Below are 19,064 nucleotides of genomic sequence, written 5' to 3' on the forward strand. Positions count from 1 at the left end.
GGGGTCGGAGAATCGCCCGGGTGTGGGGGGGGGTCCAACCCCAGGGGCCTCCACCGTGGCCTGGCCCGCGATCGGGGCCTACCGATCGGCAGGCTGGCTTCTCCTGGTGGGGGCCTGTTTAACTCCGCGCCGGGCCCCTGTAGCTCTACGCCATGTTGTGTCGGGGCCAGCGCGGAGAAGGGAACTCGCGCGCACGCGGGGGTTCGCGTCCGTCGCAGCGCGCATGCGCAGACCCGCGGCGCCCGTTTGAGGCAGGTATCGGCAGCTGGAGCTGCGTGAGTCGCTCCAGTGCCGTGCTGGCCCCCTCTAGGGCGCAGGATCGCTGCTCCTGGGGGCCTGTTGATGCCGTCGGGAAACGCGACGGCGTCAACACTTAGCCTCAGGATCAGAGAATGCCGCCCAGGGCATCTGTGTAGGGGGGACTCACCTTCATCGTCTTTGATGCAATGGAACCAAGCTTAGTTGGGTCGAGTTTGGTGTAATAGTCCCTCGTCCATTCTGTAATGCCCAGAAGAATTCCCAGTTCATGCAGTCGGTTCAGGTACCCAAAGGAGGATTTTGCTGCTTGAAGCAGGAGTTGTTTGGATTCAGATTGTCCCATTACTCGAGAATATGGCTCGAGGAATACCTGCAATTTCCAAAAATTTCCAGTATTTTTAATACGCAACCTTTCAAATCTGCTTTGCAAAATTAATCTCATAATTACAAATCAGCATTATTCTTTGTATAGGAAACAGTCCAGGAATCCCACCTGGAGAGGAGACATCAGGAGTGTTAATCTCCCGAAACGCAGTGAAGACCTTCGACAGAGTGGGATGGAGGTACTGGAACGGTTTGGGTTTGAGCCAGGGTTCACCTCGTGGTGGAACTACTCTGCAGCACTCCCATGGCGAGCGTACGGACAAACACCACTAGCTCTGAATACGTCCGGCTGCACAGGGCACAAGGCTCATTGTCCCTGCTGATATTTGCCCTGGCAATTGAGCCATGGGCTATCGCCCACAGGTCATCAAATGGGGTGGAAGGGCACCCTGTCCCTTGTCTCATGTTGTAACAGAGGAACAGAACACTACACATCAATACAGGTGCTTAGCGCAACTGAACTGGCAGCAACGGTTAGTGTCTCTGAATCCAGAAAACGGGTTATGTGGATAAAACTGGCTTTGCTTTGTCTGCAGGTCAGGAGAAATCATGAAGCAAAGACAGAAATACAAGAAACTTTATGCAGTCTGAGTGGATGAATCCTCGCTTGATTTCTCTCCAGTTAATCCAACCACGGGGAATTCCCACAGTTTACAAAGGGGCGTCAGCCTTAGAATCCACAACAACCCTACAGTGCAGAAGGGGGCTATTGGGCCCATTGAGTCTGCACCAACCCTCCAAAAGAGCAGCCCACCTAGGCCCACTGTCCCACCCTATCCTGCAACCCCACCTAACCTGCCCATCTCTGGACACTACGTGCAATTTATCATGGCCAATCCACCTAACCTGCACATCTCTGGACTGTGGGAGGAAACAGGAGCACCCGGAGGAAACCCACGCAGACACGAGGAGAACGGGCAAATTCCACATGGTCACCCGAGGCCGGAATCGAATCCAAATCCCTGGCGCTGTGAGGCAGCAGTGCTAACCACAGTACCACCCCAATATGTGCGTGTGTGTGGTGCTACCTGTCGTACTAAACCACACAACCCAGATCCTCCTGGCTTCACTTCTCAGCCTGGTTTCCAGTGGGACAGGATTAAAGCTGCAGGGCTCTGCAGTGTGGACTCTGGAGGAGAACGTAAACGAGTGATGCCCTGCGTGGTCGAATAGCCTGTTTAGGCTCACAAGGACTGGTTACGTGGGCATTTTGACAGACCTGGTTTTCGAAGCATCACTGTTCACACTGACAGCAGGTGCATAATGTATACAGCCATTTACAACAAGTTAATTACTGCATCATTGGTGGCCCAGTTAACATTGGTGACCTGCTTAAAGCTAATACATGAAAGAGGAATATGAATCATGCAATGTTCAGAGTCAGCAGCTACCTTGTGTAAGAGCGATTTGCACAGTCTCACTGGAATCCTGATAAGACATTCAAGAATTAATTTGGTGGTTTGATCTAAAGATACAAAAAACACAAAATTGTTGGAAATTAGAAATAGATTCTCAGAAATCAATGACTCAACGACACGCTGAGTGAAGTTTTGCTAAACTCTTCTCCGGGGCAGGAGTCCGTCAGAAATTCTCCAATGGGTCAAAATGATTAAAAAATGTTCTTCTTCTTTTTTTCCATAAATTCAGAGTACCCAATTCATTTCTTCCAATTAAGGGGCAATTTAGCGTGGCCAATCCACCTTGCCTGCACAGCGTTGTGCAAACTCCACACGGACAGTGACCCAGAGCCGGGATCGAACCTGGGACCTCGGTGGCGTGAGGCAGCAGGGCTAACCCACTGCGCCACCGTGCTGCCCGCGATTCAATTGAACTTTAGGGCAGCCAAGCAGGCAGCTCCTCCAGTGGCACAGGCCACAGGGGGCACAGGCCACCGCCTGCTGTCTCCGGCTTCCTTTTCAGACAGTGGTGCCTTCTGTCCCGTTTGCTCCCGGGCTCCTGCGACTGTGTAACTGCAGCCCCTTGAGGGCAGGCGGTTTGAAATTGTAAATTCAATCTACAAGCGTAAAAAAGCCCAGTACAAGGGAAAGCTATTAGGCTGCCATTAATCGTCGCACTAACATCCAGGATGCACAAGCATCAGACACATAGGAAAGTCCATACCTACTTACGGGATTTATTGAAACTTACAGAAATTGGAGAGGCCTAGAGAGAGTGTAAGGAGACAATGGGCGCGATGCTCCACTCCCACGCCGGTTGGGAGAATCGCCTGGGCCGCCAAGATTTCCGGGGACGTCGGTCCGACGCCCTCCCGCGATTCTCCCAAGCGGCGGGAACGGCCCGGTCGAGATTCGCGGGCCGCAGAATCGCCGGAGACATCCAAAATGGGGATTCTCCGGCACCCCCGCTATTCTGAGGCCCGGATGGGCCGAGCGGCCAGGCCAAAACGGCGGGTTCCCCCCCCCGGCGTCGTCCACACCTGGTCGCTGCAGTCGTGGGCGGTGCGTGAACGCTGGGGGGGGCGGCCTGTGGGGGGGGGGGGCGAGGGGGGATCCTGCACCGGGCTTCACCTGCAATGTGGGGTGGCCCGCGATCGGTGCCCACCGATCGTCGGGCCGTCCACTCTGAAGGAGGACCTCCTTCCTTCCACGGCCCCGCAAGATCCGTCCCCCATTTTCTTGCGGGGCGGATTTGGACAGGACGGCAACCACGCATGTGCGGACGACGTCCGTTATGCGGCGCCGGCCGCGTCATCTATGCGGCGCCGCTTTTACGCGGGCGACAAGGCCTGGCGCGTGTAGATGACGCGGCCCCGATCCTGGCCCATTGTCAGGGCCTGAATCGGTCGGGACCGGGGCCGTTCCGCATCGTCGTGAACCTCGACGGCGTTCACGGCGGCGCGGCCACTTCGGCGTGGGGGTGGAGAATCCCGCCCAATGTTTCCACCAGCCCTCAAGAGCACAGCCTCAGGCTGAAGGGACGATCCTTTAAAACAGAGATGAGGAGGAATTTCTTCAGCCAGAGGGTGGTGAATCTGTGGAACTCTTTGCTGCAGAAGGCTGTGGAGGCCAAATCACGGAGTGTCTTTAAGACAGAGATAGATAAGTTCTTGATCAATAAGGGGATCAGGGGTTATGGGGAGAAGGCAGGAGAATGGGGATGAGAAAATATCAGCCATGGTTGAATGGCGGAGCAGACTCGATGGGCCGAGTGGCCTAATTCTTCTATATCTTATGGTCTTATGTTTTATTTACATTACCAAAGAGATTGTGAATCATACCTCTATTACTAACTGAATTATAATTTATTTCACTCAACCTTGTAAACCAAGCTTTCGTCCACACAAGTATTGAGCACTTCAATGCGCGTAATATTCATAACAAGTAAATGAATTAATATCGCACGTTGGTCTGAAAACCATCAGGGGATGTAGCTGGAGGATACCGAGGATTGGATCCTGAATATTAAGGGGTATATGACACTCAAGATGAATAGGAAGCTTGGTAAAGGTGGAGGGATAGCACTGTTAATCAAGGATGTATTGGTGCAATAATAAGAGATGATCTTGGTTCAGGAGATCGAGATGTAGAATCAGTTTGGAGTTTGGGTGGAGAGGAGGTATAGTAGGGGAAAGACGCCACTAGTGGAAGTGGTCTACCCCCCCCCTCAGTCGCATCAGTAACCACAACGTAGGACAAAGTATGCAAGAAGAAATGTTGGGCGTTAGCGACAAAGAGTCGGCAATAATCATGGGTGATTTTAACTGGAAATATTGAGACTGGCAGTGGCAGCCGAGATGAGAAGTTCATGGGCAGGTTTGTACGCGGTGTGAGAGGCCACACGCCTGAGCTGACAGCGTGTGAAATAGGGCGAGAAGGTGTTGGCCGCACATCCTGACATCATTGCGCACTCGCGCGATATTTCACTCAGGAATCCGAAGCGGAGCCACAACCAAATAAGTGGCCAATTAAGCCCACTAAAGAGTCAAATAAAATGGAGTTCACTTGGGCCCGTCCATGTTTCTGGATGGCGGGCGGTCAGTCGGCCAGGCTGTCTTTATCTGTCTGCTTCAACCTCGACCCAGGGTGGGGTGAAATGTCTAGGATGCAATTTAATGAAAAACAAATGTCTGGGGAACTGAATAACGCTGCCCGGTGTTGGGACGGTGTTGCAAAGACAGTTTGCTGCTGTTGTTTTTGTTACTTTCAAGTTGAAAAGGCCTGCTGCTCTCTGTGGCAGCTTACTCCTTGAGCGAGTCCATTAGAAGCGTCTACCCACATCCTTCCTTTCCTCAATGTGCGCCTCTTACAGCCCTCAGCCTTTCTCAGCACATGCTGGCTGTCTATTAATTAGCCAACCACTGTAGCCGATGGCTGCCAAAGTGCATTTAGTGCCCGTTCCCAGGCCTGCCCAGTATGGGCGCCCAATGGCCACAAAATTCAGCTCCACAGAATGTTTTGCAGATAGTTTCTTAGAACAGCACATTCTGGAACCAGAGGACAGGATTATTAAGGACCTCAGGGTAAAGGCTCCCCAAACGTAGTAGCGACCACAATAAGATTGAATTTTGCATCCAGTTTGAAAGGGAGAAGAGTGGGTCTGAGACTAGCATTTTAAACTTAAATAAGGGCAACTATGCGGGCATGAAAGCTGAACTAGCTGAAGTGAACTGGAATACTAGGTTCAGGGATAGATTAATAGAGGGAACATTTCAGGGAATATTTCAGAATACTCAGAATAAGTTGTCATGTGAGAGTACCTTTAAGAAATGGAGATGTTTAAGCAATGCACCTTTAAGAAATGGAGCTGATCATATGACTGAAGTGATGTCAGAGGGTGGGGGGAGCTAAGCTCACTTCTGCTTTTTGAGTTTCAGTTTGAGAAGGCAGCTGGGAGTGTCTGTGTGTTTTGCTGTGAGCTGCATGAAGAACCACAGAGCTGGTCTGTTGGTTTCTGCAATCCAAAGACTATAAATATATTGAATGTAACCTAATGTGCTCCTATTTCTGAAGGTTTGAAGTCTTTTGGATGTTTAAAGGAACAGTTTGAAGGATTATTTAGTGTTGTAGTTTTTTGGGGTTATCTTTGAAGTAATGGGTGCTAAGATATTCAATGTTTGTTTTTAAAAGGTTAACTTGAGTTCATAGAATAAACATTGTTTTGTTTTAAAAACCATTTGTCCATTTCTGCTGTATCACACCTGGAGAATACGCCGTGTGCTTCCCACTCCACAATCTATTACAAGTTGTGGGTCGGTTGAACTCCATGAAACACTTTGGGGTTCTGTAAACCCGGACCCATAACAAAGTCTATTCCTGTAAAGAAAAATTCTAAGGGGACGCCCCACAATCCGTGGTTAACTAAAGTAGTTTAGGAAAGCATTAAACTTAAGGAATAAGCATATAACTGCACAAAGGCAGGTCAGATGGTGGGTCAGAATATAAAGCGTGGCAGAGAATGACCAAAACGTTAATCAGGAGAATGAAATTGGAGTAAGAGAGGAAGCTAACTAGAAATGTGAAATAGGGCAGCACGGTGGCGCAGTGGTTAGCACTGGGACTACGGCGCTGAGGACCCAGGTTCGAATCCCAGCCCTGGGTCACTGGAGTTTGCACTGGAGTTTCCGCATGTCTGGGTGGGTTTCACCCCCACAATCCAAAGATATGCTGGTTAGGTGGACTGGCCACGCTAAATTGCCCCTTAAATTGGAAAAAGAAATAATTGGGTACTCTAAATTTATTTTATTAAAAAAAGAAATGTGAAATAGACAGCAAGAGTGTCTACAGGTATTTAAAAAGGAAAATGAGTGAGTGTTGGTCCTACATTTGCTACTTTCTAGTCTAATGGAACTTTTCCAGAATCCCGTGAATTTTGGAAAATTAACACCAATACTTCATTAGCCGCTTGTAAGACTCTCGGATGATATTTATCCTGGGGACTAGTCAGCCGCAGCCCCATCGATTTGCTCAGTACAGCTTCCCCAGTGATTCTAATTTCACCAACTTCCCCTCTCCCTTTAATTTCCGGGTTCTACAGAGAATGATTCGGGGTTAATAGTTGATAATATGGAAATGGCAGATGAAATGAACAAATACGTTGCTTCGGTCTTCGCTATGCAGGACACAAAAAACATCCCAGTAATAACTGTAACTTGAAGGGAGAGGGGAACTCGGTGAAATTATAATCACTGGCGGAGCTGTACTGAGCAATTTCTCCCGCCCCCGCCCCGGTCCCTGAATATTATTAAGGTGGAGCTGGATTATCGGGGATTAAATGGGAATGTGGAATTTGAAACAGACATATCAGCCACGATTTTAATGAATGACGGAGCAGGCTCGAGGAGCCAAATGGCTTACTTTTGCTATTTCATATGTTCATATAATCAAGACAAGAAATTTTACGCCATTGGCAGCTCTTAGATTGAACCATTTTATCAGAGGAGCTGATTCGAAACCCAGATACGGGGAACAAAAGTGACCTCACCTTCTACACCTCCAATCTCTGCCAAAGCAGTTTCCATATGATTAGCCAGCAGTGCCAAGGGAGCATTTCTTAATCCGTCTGTAACCACAATGGAAACCAAATGCCCCGCTGTCCCTTTGGGGTCACACAACTTGGCAGCCTGAGCAAAGAGCTTGGGGTTTGATTCAGTGGTGAGCCTCAGCAATACTCCTGGCTTTACTTCCAGGGCAGCCAAGTCATTGAGCACAGCTGAACCTGCAACGGGAAAGAAGGAGATTCCATTGATCATTCCACGTGCCTCGTGTCCCAATAAAGCGTCACAGCCGTCCTGGAGGGGAATGCAACAAACATTTTGTGCCCATTCCAAAGTCTTACTGTCATTTAAAAAAAATGTACAACCAGTTAATTTGTTTTTGGTGCTGTTGCTGGAGGAGGAGGGGGGGGGGGGGATTTTGGTTGGAGCACAGGAGAACGCGTTGGTCTTCGCGAAGGAACGTTACAGGATCTTTAATGTCCACTTCAAACAGTGGCTCAGACAGTACAGCACTCTTTCAGCATTGCTTGCACTTCACAGCTTTGATGATATGTTTGTAGGAATGTGGAATTTGAAACAGACATATCAGCCACGATTTTAATGAATGATGGAGCAGTTAAAGAAGTTAAATGCCCAAAACTGCAACACCCTTTCCTTTTTAAATCAAACATTTCTCTTAAAAAAACAGTAAGGAAGGAAATTAGTTTTACGGCGTCATGTAGGCACACACTGTGATGGAGCTGACTAAATATACAGTTACAATAAGATCACCAAAGCTTCCTAAATATGTTAATTTAAATTAACTTAATGAATTAAAGATTGAAGGTGAAGCGGCAGAATTCCATTATTAGTGTTCTCTTCATCAGGATTAATGCTGCCATTTGGATCTTTTTTTAAACGTATTCTTTCACATGATGTGGATGTTGCTGTGGGGCCAGCATGTATTGCTCGCCCCCTAATTGCCCTTGAACCGAGTGGCTTGCTAGGCCATTTCAGAGGGCAGTTGAGAGCCAACCACATTGCTGTGGGTCTGGAGTCACATGTAGGCCAGACCGGGTAAGGATGGAGAACCAGATGGGTTTTTACGACAATTGACAATTAGTGTCATCATTAGACTTTTAATTCCAGACTTTTAAAAAAATTGAATTCAAATGTCACCATTTGCCACCGCCTCCACTTTGTGCTTTGTAGACGGTGGACAGGCTTTGGAGAGCGAGGAAGTGAGGAGGTGACTTACCTGCTGCAGAGGCAGAGTTCCCAGCCTCTGACCAGCTCTTGTCGCCGTGGCATATATGTGGCTGGTCCAGTTCAGATCTGCCCATTGTGGATATTAGGTGAGGGGCAATGGACGTGCTGTGGGGAGGAGGGCGGGTGAGAATGAGGAGGAATGAGGGCTGGGGACGGGTGAGGGATGGAGGACCTTACTCCTTTCATAAAACCAGGTCGAAGTGTCAGAGAACCTCGGTGGTCCTCCGAACCAGCTTGCACATTTAGTGAAGGTGAGGGCGCCTTGGTTCAACATCTACAATTGAAGCATAACTAGAAATAACAGAAACTGTGTAATGTAGAAATATAACATGTGATAATACTGATCTTTATTAGTGTTACAAGTAGGCTTACTTTAACACTGCAATGAAGTTACTGTGAAAATAATTGAGAAGTGCTTACTTTCCAAACTAAGATGAACTGCTTTCTCTCCACAATGTCTTTCGATAAAGTCCTTGAGTGAACCATGCTGTGGTTCAAAAACCATCTCCCATTGTGACCATTCAGCGAGATCTTCCAGCAAGGGGGCGTTCAACAGGCAAGACAAAGCCCGTTCCTTACTCAGATCCCCAAGCAGCCCAACTGAACCACTTGACTCAGTGTTGCAGTTACTTTAAAGACAAAATTATGATTTTTATGAATCAAAGTCAAATAACATCCTGAAATATTATATAAAAGGGAGGATGTGACACATCAATACCCCCAAGTGCAGACGGTTTAGTTTCCCAGAGCCTCACCTGGATTCTTCAACATATAGTGTGGCTTCATACTGCACCAAGCTTCGGTGGTTGCCATGGCCATTGTGTGACTTGTTTTGACGTTGTATCATTTTGACCATATTAGGCAGTGTCCCATGCCCAAGTTCCTTGCTGTCTTTCACCCTAAACTGGCTTCTCATTGCAGCTTCAATCGCTGGAAACTGCAATCAAAGAACAATTATGTCCAATAACATCTCTAGTTTGCCCTCACATAACACCTTTATCACCTCGCGATAAATCGAGCCACAGCACTTTGCACGAGCATTATAAAGCAACGTTTGAACCTGAGCCACATACGGTGACATTAACCCAGAGGAATAGCCTGATTAACTGAAGTCTTGTCTGAGTAGAATATAGTCAAATCACCAAGGTGCTAACCTCCTAATGATCACCAACTACTTAACTTGCAGCAAGTAGACAATATTGTAGACAATATTGCACATCTGGGGCGTCATTCTCCGACCCCCCCGCCGGGTCGGAGAATGGCCGTTGGCCGCCGTGAATCCCGCCCCCGCCCCCGCCGAAGTCTCCGCTCCCGGAGATTGGGCGGGGGCGGGAATCCGGCCGTGCCGGTTGGCGGGACCCCCCGCTGGATTCTCCGGCCCGGATGGGCCGAAGTCCCGCCCAGGAATTGCCTGTCCCGCCGACGTAAATCAAACCTGGTATTTACCGGCGGGACCAGGCGGCGTGGGCGGGCTCCGGGGGGGGGGGGGGGGGGGGGCACAGGGCGATCTGACCTCGGGGGGTGCCCCCACGGTGGCCTGGCCCGCGATCGGGGCCCACCGATCCGCGGGCGGGCCTGTGCCGTGGGGGCACTCTTTCCCTTCCGCCTCCGCCACGGTCTCCACCATGGCGGAGGCAGAAGAGACTCTCCCCACTGCGCATGCGCGGGAAACTGTCAGCGGCCGCTGACGCTCCCGCGCATGCGCTGGGAAACTGACAGCGGCCGCTGACGCTCCCGCGCATGCGCCGCATTTCCGCGCCAGCTGGCGGGGCAACAAACGCCATTTCCGCCAGCTGGCGGCGCGGAAATCCCTCCGGCGTCGGCCTAGCCCCTCAATGTTGGGGCTCGGCCCCCAAAGATGCGGAGACTTCCGCACCTTTTTGCCGGCGCGATGCCCGTCTGATTTGCGCCGGCTTTGGCGCCAGTCGGCGGGCATCCCGCTGTTGGCGGAGAATTTTGCCCCAGGTGAGCAAAAAAATAATACAGGGATGTTCAGAAAACATTAAAAATTCTGGGTTAATTTCAACAAATTGAGACGTATAAAATGCAAAGAATGGAAACTTGAAAATGAATGACAAAAAAAGACTAAACATAATATAAATTAGGAAGCAAACTACTCATTGTAAATATATCAGAATCTGTAAATTCCAAATCAGAAAACTTTTGTTTGAAGTATGGTTTCGCTTCTGTTGCTAATTCGTCTTTGAATAGAATTCCTACAGTGCAAAAGGAGGCCAATCGGCCCATCGAGTCTGCACCAACTCTCTGCAAGGGCACCCTACCTGGGGCCACTCCCCCACCCTATCCCATCTTAAAGGAGGAAAGCATGGTCGAGAGATTTAGGGACGGAATTCCACTGTTTATTCCTTGGTAGCTGAAGGCTTGGCCACAATTGTGGAGTGATTAAAATCAGGGGTGCACGGGGCACCACAATTTGAGGAGTACAGATATCCAAGGGGTGTGGGGCTGGGGGAAGTTAAAGGGATTTGTAGGGGTGAGACCCTGGAAGAATTTGAGAACAAGGATCAGAATTTTAAAATCAAGATGTAGCCCGACCAGCGGTCAGTAAAGATCAGCGGGCACAGTTGTTGTTGCAGCAGTTGTTTGGATGACCTCAGGTTTAGGGAGAGCAGAATGTGAAAGGCTAGCTAAGAGCGCATTGAGGTACCATAGAATTCCTACAGTACAAAAGGAGCCTATTCAGCCCATCAGGCCTGAAAGAGCACCCTACCAAGGCCCACTCCCCCCCTGCCCTACCCCCGTAACCCCACCTCTACCCTGCACATCCCTGGACACTAAGAGGCAATTTATCATGGCCAATCCACCTAACCTGCACATCTTTGGACTGTGGGAGGAAACCGGAGCACCCGGAGGAAACCCACGCAGACACGGGGAGAGGGTGCAGACTCCGCACAGACACCCAAGGCCGGAATTGAACCTGGGTCCCTGGCGCTGTGAGGCAGCAGTGCTAACCACTGTGCCATCCCTCATGTCAGGTACAATGGTAACAAAGGTTTGGATGAGGATTTTGGTGAAGAGTTGAAGCAGGAGCAGTTGGGCACTGCACTGGAGGTAGACATCCCTCAGTTTTAGTCAGAGACACATTTCAGGGTCAAATGTGGAAACAAGGGCTCGGAAAGAGTTTGTGGCAGGGAAGGAAAAGAATGCCTTTAATCTTCCTAATGTTTAGTTGAGGAAATTTCTAATTGTCGATCTTGGGCAAGCAATCTATCGATGAGTGTGGCTGAGAGAGGTGGTAGTGAGGCTGTCATCAGTGTACGTGTACAAACTGAGTGTGGTGAGATTTTGCCACGGTGAAACCATGAAGATGACATATTGGAGGGGACCAGTGGAGCTAATGGGAGAGTGAAGAGAAGCCATTGCAGGTCATTCCTGGCTACAATTATCCAGATAAGAATGGAAACCTGTAGAGTATAGTTCACATGAAAAACACCTCACACTGGGAATGTCAGGAACCAAAATCATGCCCATCACATTGTGCCTTCCCAGCTACCCAGCACAAGTTTCCATCTGAACCTGAAACCCGTTAAAGATAAAATTTTGTCTTCACTTCTGCCCATTCCGAATGGCATCTTCCAGCAAGCTGACTCACCATTGACTCCTTGAGTGTTCCACATTGCCTGATGAACTCATACACATCTTGGTGACTGGGTCGGAATCCACAAGCTCTGGCATCTTGAGGATATAGAAACAGGCTTCCCCCTGCAACTTCTTCCAGTAGCTGCACAATAAAACAAACCATCACGACCTTGGATTGGGAACCTTTCCTCTTTGGATATTTCAAGGACATTCCTGGTCATCGCACTCAAGTGAAAATCCATACTCAGTTTGACGGTTAGTAGGCACAACAGTTTATCCACATGGTGAAGGTGAATCCTGCACGGCCTTTATTTCAACACATTTACCACACTATTGATTTGTTTAATTTGCTTAGAAAACTCAGTACGGTGTTGGGACCAAAATTAACAAAGAAATGTCAGAAGAAAGAAGAGGCAATAAAACAATGGTCAACATGGTTGCTTTATGTATCATTTTTTTAAAAATTAAATAAATGTAGAATACCCTATTCATTGTTTTCCAATTAAGGGAGAATTTAGCATGGCCAACCCACCTACCCTGCACATCTTTGGGTTGTGGGGGCGAAACCCACGCAGACACGGGGAGAATGTGCAAACTCCACACGGACAGTGACCCAGAGCCGGGATCGAACCTGGGACCTCGGCGCCGTGAGGCAGCAGTGTAAACCACTGTGCCACCGTGCTGCCCTGCTTTTTGTATCATGAAAGCAAAGCTCTGTGACCTCAACAAGTGGGGTCCCCTATTTCCTAGTTCCAGACACTGGGGGCACTGTAGTGATTAACAGCGCCTGGCAATGTTAGTGTCGACAATCAATTGTTGCCAACTGACTAGGAGACTATTGGAAATTGACTATACTGCTCCAGTTAGAACATCCGTTTTGGAGAGGATAAAGGAGGTCATTTTCTTTCTTATATAAAAATGCTAAATTCTTCTTACAATTACTATTTCAATTTCAGCTTTCCAAAAACAAAAATAATTTACCAGGTGCTGGAAAGTTCTCCTGAACGAAGGTTACATGAGTCCAAACGTAACAGAAATCAATATCTCAGTGCTGAACTAAACAAAGAATTTCCCAACTTTTACCACAGTGAGTGCTAAATGTACCTGAAATGAAGCAGAACACACATACCTGAGGGTGCTTCGCCAGATATTCAAGGAATGTGCCATGACCCATGCCAGCAAAAGTCTTCAATTTGAAGTGGTCAACCAACCTTTTCTCCAGTTTCGATAAATAGCCGAGATTCACGTACCCGGTCACACTGAAGAGATTCTTCTGTATATACTCTCTGACAGATCCTAAAGTCCGAGGTAGAAATATAGTGCAAGTTGAGCTTATTTGAAATTCGGAAAACTCTGAAATCCGCACTTTTTTTTTGAGCGTTGAAATCATGTTTCTTGTAAAGAATAACACGGTTTTCACCCGCGATCCGCTAGCTATGCCACGTTTCACAACTATACCTCTACAGGTGTTCCAAAATTGGAAAATGTTCTGAATTCCAGACACCCTTGGCCCTAAACGTTTTGAATAAGGGATGCTCAACTGTAATAAACTCGGCAACACAATACTGCATCACCACATCATCCAAGGATAATCGTGCAACGATCAGGCCAGTGGAGAAGTACGATTACTTGAAGCACTGGGGGACAGTACAAATGGACTCCCGAGGTCACCACTTTCCTTGTTACTGCATTGCACAGCACTGTGTAGAGTTGGTGAGGGGGGAAAGTCAGGTCATGCATGTACCCATGGTGGCAGTGACATGCAAGGTAATCCTTATTGTGAGCACTGGAGAGAAACAGAGTTGGGAAAGAAATAAAATAAAAACTTTTAAACGTGACATTAAAGGTGCTAAAGAATTGAAAGATGTTGTTGACAATTAGCTAGACATTTTATTCATGGGGGGGTCACCTGACTACCACTTGGCACCTCACTACAACAGGGCAACACAGCAGAGCAGAGCACCAGTATAACAGACCACCACACCAAACGGAACTCACTGCACCTTTGGTTTAACAATAGATTGTCATAATTATAAAGAAGCAACGTGGTATACATTTTTGCTGATTTTTCCTTGATGTACTTTGCAGTGGATTACCAAATCAAATCACCCCACATGATTCAACAGGGTCTCAAAAGATAGCCCACCTTCACTTGGAGGCAGAGTGTCATTGTCCACGCTTCCGTTTGCACTCGGTTTAGCTGGCTTGTCTTTGGCCACCAAATCCTGCGGAATGTCCAGTGAACCGCAGCAAATGGCTAATTGAAAGAGTGTTCGGGCCAAACGATCCTCTTCTACCTTGATCAGGAATTCCTGAAAATGCTGATCAATGGGGGGAGGAAAAGTACTGTTAGATGGGCCAGAGTCAATATCGTTTGGATGGTTAGTCTGCAATAAACCCCTCCCGAAGATTGGCCATGAAATTAAAACACTGAGGACAACATTGTCAGCAAAAACAACAGAAGGGTTTTCCAAAAAAAAACCACACAGGTAAACCCAAAGGAAGATTTAGATAAAAGTGAAAACAAAATTCAGTTGTAAGAGTTGGAAACACTACATAAAGATTGCAGGATGAAACCAAGTGGGAACTATTAATTACTCTTCAACATAATATGAAAGTAAAATATTGCACATGCGGGAAATCGGTAAAGAAAACCTGGGGAAACTGAGACACTCTTGCAGCAACTGTAGAACGAAACATAATTAATGTTGCGTCAAATATGACGTTTCTTCAGAGCTTTGAAGCGTAATTCAATTCAAATCTTTGTCCACAGATGGTTTATCCATTTGCTGCTGAAAAGCTTATTCATCCTTTTGTGACTTTCAACGTCGACTATTCCAACACTCTCCTCGCAATCATGTTCTGGAAAATTCAGCCCATCCAAAACTCTGCCTGAATCCTTTTTCAACACACCCAAACTCTGCCTGTATCCTTCTTCAACCCATCCAAGACTCTGCCTGTATCCGTCAACCCATCCAAACTCTGCCTGTATCCTTCTTCAACCCACCCAAACACTGCCTGTATCCTTCTTCAACCCATCCAAAACACTGCCTGTATCCGTCAACCCATCCAAAACTCTGCCTGTATCCTTCTGCAACCCATCCAAACACTGCCTGTATCCTTCTTCAACCCACCCAAACACTGCCTGTATCCTTCTTCAACCCACCCAAACGCTGCCTGTATCCTTCTTCAACCCATCCAAACTCTGCCTGTATCCTTCTTCAACCCATCCAAAATTCTGCCTGTATCCTTCTTCAACCCATCCAAAACTCTGCCTGTATCCTCCAACCCATCCCAAACTCTGCCTGTATCCTTCTTCAACCCACCCAAAACTCTGCCTGTATCCTTCTTCAACCCACCCAAACTCTGCCTGTATCCTTCTTCAACCCACCCAAACTCTGCCTGTATCCTTCTTCAACCCATCCAAATCTCTGCCTGTATCCTTCTTCAACCCATCCAAATCTCTGCCTGTATCCTTCTTCAACCCATCCAAATCTCTGCCTGTATCCTTCTTCAACCCATCCAAAACTCTGCCTGTATCCTTCTTCAACCCATATAATTCTCTGCGCCTGTATCCTTTGTCAACCCATCCAAATCTCTGCGCCTGTATCCTTCTTCAACCCATCCAAATCTCTGCCTGTATCCTTCTTCAACCCACCCAAAACTCTGCCTGTATTCTTCTTCAACCCATCCAATTCTCTGCGCCTGTATCCTTCGTCAACCCATCCAAATCTCTGCGCCTGTATCCTTCTTCAACCCATCCAAATCTCTGCGCCTGTATCCTTCTTCAACCCATCCAAATCTCTGCGCCTGTATCCTTCTTCAACCCATCCAAAACTCTGCCTGTATCCGTCAACCCATCCAAATCTCTGCCTGTATCCTTCTTCAACCCATCCAAATCTCTGCGCCTGTATCCTTCTTCAACCCATCCAAATCTCTGCCTGTATCCTTCTTCAACCCATCTAAATCTCTGCACCTGTATCCTTCTTCAACCCATCCAAATCTCTGCCTGTATCCTTCTTCAACCCATCCAAACTCTGCCTGTATCCTTCTTCAACCCATCCAAACTCTGCCTGTATCCTTCTTCAACCCATCCAAAACTCTGTGCCTGTGTCCTTTTTCTACCCATCCAAACTCTGCCTGTATCCTTCTTCAACCCATCCAAACTCTGCCTGTATCCTTCTTCAACCCATCCAATATTCTGCCTGTATCCTTCTTCAACCCATCCAAAACTCTGCCTGTATCCTTCTTCAACCCATCCAATATTCTGCCTGTATCCTTCTTCAACCCATCCAAAACTCTGCCTGTATCCTTCTTCAACCCATCCAATATTCTGCCTGTATCCTTCTTCAACCCATCCAAAACTCTGCCTGTATCCTTCTTCAACCCATCCAAAACTCTGCCTGTATCCTTCTTCAACCCATCCAAATCTCTGCGCCTGTATCCTTCTTCAACCCATCCAAATCTCTGCGCCTGTATCCTTCTTCAACCCATCCAAATCTCTGCCTGTATCCTTCTTCAACCCATCCAAAACTCTGCCTGTATCCTTCTTCAATCCATCCAAAACTCTGCCTGTATCCTTCAACCCATCCAAACTCTGCCTGTATCCTTCTTCAACCCATCCAAAACTCTGCCTGTATCCTTCAACCCATCCAATCTCTGCGTCTGTATCCTTCAACCCATCCAATCTCTGCGTCTGTATCCTTCTTTGTACCAAGTTTCACTCAGCCATCATTTCTGTCCTAGTTGGCTAACACTCGGTTCTACTTTCCCAGCACCTCCAATTTAAAAGTTCCATGCCTAAATCCCTCAGGTGTCTCATCTCTCCCCAACCTCTACAACTTCTTTCAACACTATAACATACATATCCACTTTAATAAGGACATAAGAACTAGGAACAGGAGTTGGCAATTCAGCCCCTCGATCCCCACTCCGGCGTTCAACGTGACCATGGCTGATCGCCTCTCGGCCTCTACTCCACCGTCCTACCCCTTCTCCACAACCCTTCATTCCCATTACTAATTAAAAATCTGTCTACCTGAACTTCCGGGTGCGGCGATGACCAGCTGAGTCGCACGTTTCGGCTGCTCCCGGTGGAACGGACTTTTGGGCTCTTAATAAGAGCCCCAACGGCAATTTTAACAGCTAAAAGTACTGTGCGGTGAACCAGAAGGGTGTTCCCCCTGGATACGGATGAAAAAAGGAGAGGAAGGTGGCCGGATTGCGGTGGATCCTTTAGAGCAGCGGCAAGGAAGGCAAGCAAAAACCAAGATGGCGTCGGAAGGTGGCAGTTTAACATGGGGCCCTGAACAACACGAGTTTTTGAAACGCTGCGTGGAAGAACTCAAAAAGGAAATGAAGAAGGAGCTGTTGGCCCCGATACTACAGGCGATCGAAGGGCTAAAAGATGAGCAAAAGACCCAGGAGCGGGAGCTTCGGGTCGTGAAGGCAAAGGCTGCCGAGAATGAGGACGACATACAGGGCCTGGTGGTGAAGACGGGGATGCACGAGGCACACCATAAACGATGTGTGGAAAGGCTGGAGGCACTGGAGAACAACGCGAGGAGGAACAACCTAAGGATTCTTGGCCTTCCTGAAGGTGCGGAGGGAGCGGACGTCGGGGCATATGTGAGCACGATGCTGCACTCGTTAATGGGAGCGGAGGCCCCGGCGGGTCCGCTGGAGGTGGAGGGAGCATACCGAGTGATGGCGCGAGGACCGAGAGCAGGAGAAATTCCCAGAGCCATAGTGGTGAGATTCCTCCGTTTTAAGGATAGAGAGATGGTCCTTAGATGGGCAAAGAAAACTCGGAGCAGTAAGTGGGAGAACGCGGTGATCCGCGTATACCAAAACTGGAGTGCGGAGGTGGCGAGAAGGAGGGCGAGCTTTAATCGGGCCAAGGCGGTGCTTCACAAAAAGAAGATAAAATTCGGAATGCTGCAACCGGCAAGACTGTGGGTCACATATCAAGGGAGGCACCACTACTTTGAGACGGCGGATGAGGCGTGGACTTTTATCGTGGAAGAAAAATTGGAATGAGCGGGTTATTAAAAAAAAAAGAACGTTTGAAACAAAGTGGTGGGGCGAGTATGGGGGGGGCGAAGAGGGGGGAAAGAGGAGTTTTATGTTATTAATCCTGCGATGTGGTAACTTTTCTCTCTTCCACAGGAGGTGGTGGGGGGAGGAAAGGAGGTGGAGGAGATGGGGCGTTGGCCATTGGGGGCGGGGCCAAGGGGGAAGCGCGGGCTCGGCGCTCTGATAATCATGGCGGGAATAGGGAAGCAGGAAGGAGGGGGCGTCGCATGGTGCGAGCCGAGGTCACGGGGGGAAGCCGAGGTCGGCCAGAGTTTGCTGACTTCTGGGAGCAACATGGGGGGTGTAACTACGCTAGTGGGGGATCTAGCGGGGGGGGGGGAACTATTGGGCTGCTGCTGCTGGGGAGAGGGGGGAGCTGGTATGGGGTGGGATGGGCGGGGGGCACCGCCTGGGGGGGACACAGCTGCGTGGGAACCGGGTGAGGAGCTGGAAAAAGGGGATGGCTAATCGACAAGGGGGGGGGGCTAAAAAGCCCCCCAACCCGGCTGATCACGTGGAACGTGAGAGGGCTGAACGGGCCGATAAAGAGGGCACGGGTACTCGCACACCTTAAGAAACTTAAGGCAGACGTGGTTATGTTACAGGAAACGCACTTGAAACTGATAGACCAGGTGAGACTACGCAAAGGTTGGGTGGGGCAGGTGTTCCATTCGGGGCTAGATGCGAAAAACAGGGGGGTGGCTATATTAGTGGGGAAGCAGGTAATGTTTGAGGCAAAGACTATAGTGGCGGATAGCGGGGGCAGATACGTGATGGTGAGTGGCAAACTACAGGGGGAGACGGTGGTTTTGGTAAACGTATATGCCCCGAACTGGGATGATGCCAATTTTATGAGGCGTATGCTAGGACGCATCCCGGACCTAGAGGTGGGAAAGTTGGTAATGGGGGGAGATTTCAATACGGTGTTGGAACCAGGGCTGGACAGGTCGAGGTCCAGGACTGGAAGGAGGCCGGCAGCAGCCAAGGTGCTTAAAGATTTTATGGAGCAGATGGGAGGAGTAGACCCGTGGAGATTTAGCAGACC

General features: G+C 48.7%; 1 protein-coding gene across 9 annotated transcripts in view; it reads right to left on the reverse strand.

Annotated features, from left to right (window-relative positions):
• The window catches only part of LOC140395710 (uncharacterized), a 223,914-nt gene that overhangs the window by 78,226 nt on the left and 126,624 nt on the right, over positions 1 to 19,064 (reverse strand). For all 9 annotated transcript variants that reach the window (XM_072483820.1, XM_072483821.1, XM_072483822.1 and 6 more), the window contains 8 exons: positions 14,091 to 14,265; positions 13,074 to 13,240; positions 11,958 to 12,086; positions 9,100 to 9,281; positions 8,765 to 8,973; positions 7,084 to 7,317; positions 2,034 to 2,107; positions 428 to 628 (listed from right to left, as the gene is read on the reverse strand). In XM_072483820.1, the coding sequence (XP_072339921.1) occupies positions 428 to 628; positions 2,034 to 2,107; positions 7,084 to 7,317; positions 8,765 to 8,973; positions 9,100 to 9,281; positions 11,958 to 12,086; positions 13,074 to 13,240; positions 14,091 to 14,265 (1,371 nt within the window). The remainder of the gene's footprint in view (positions 1 to 427; positions 629 to 2,033; positions 2,108 to 7,083; positions 7,318 to 8,764; positions 8,974 to 9,099; positions 9,282 to 11,957; positions 12,087 to 13,073; positions 13,241 to 14,090; positions 14,266 to 19,064) is intronic.

Source organism: Scyliorhinus torazame, chromosome 18 (assembly GCF_047496885.1).
Source record: "Scyliorhinus torazame isolate Kashiwa2021f chromosome 18, sScyTor2.1, whole genome shotgun sequence".
NCBI classification, from domain to species: domain Eukaryota; kingdom Metazoa; phylum Chordata; class Chondrichthyes; order Carcharhiniformes; family Scyliorhinidae; genus Scyliorhinus; species Scyliorhinus torazame.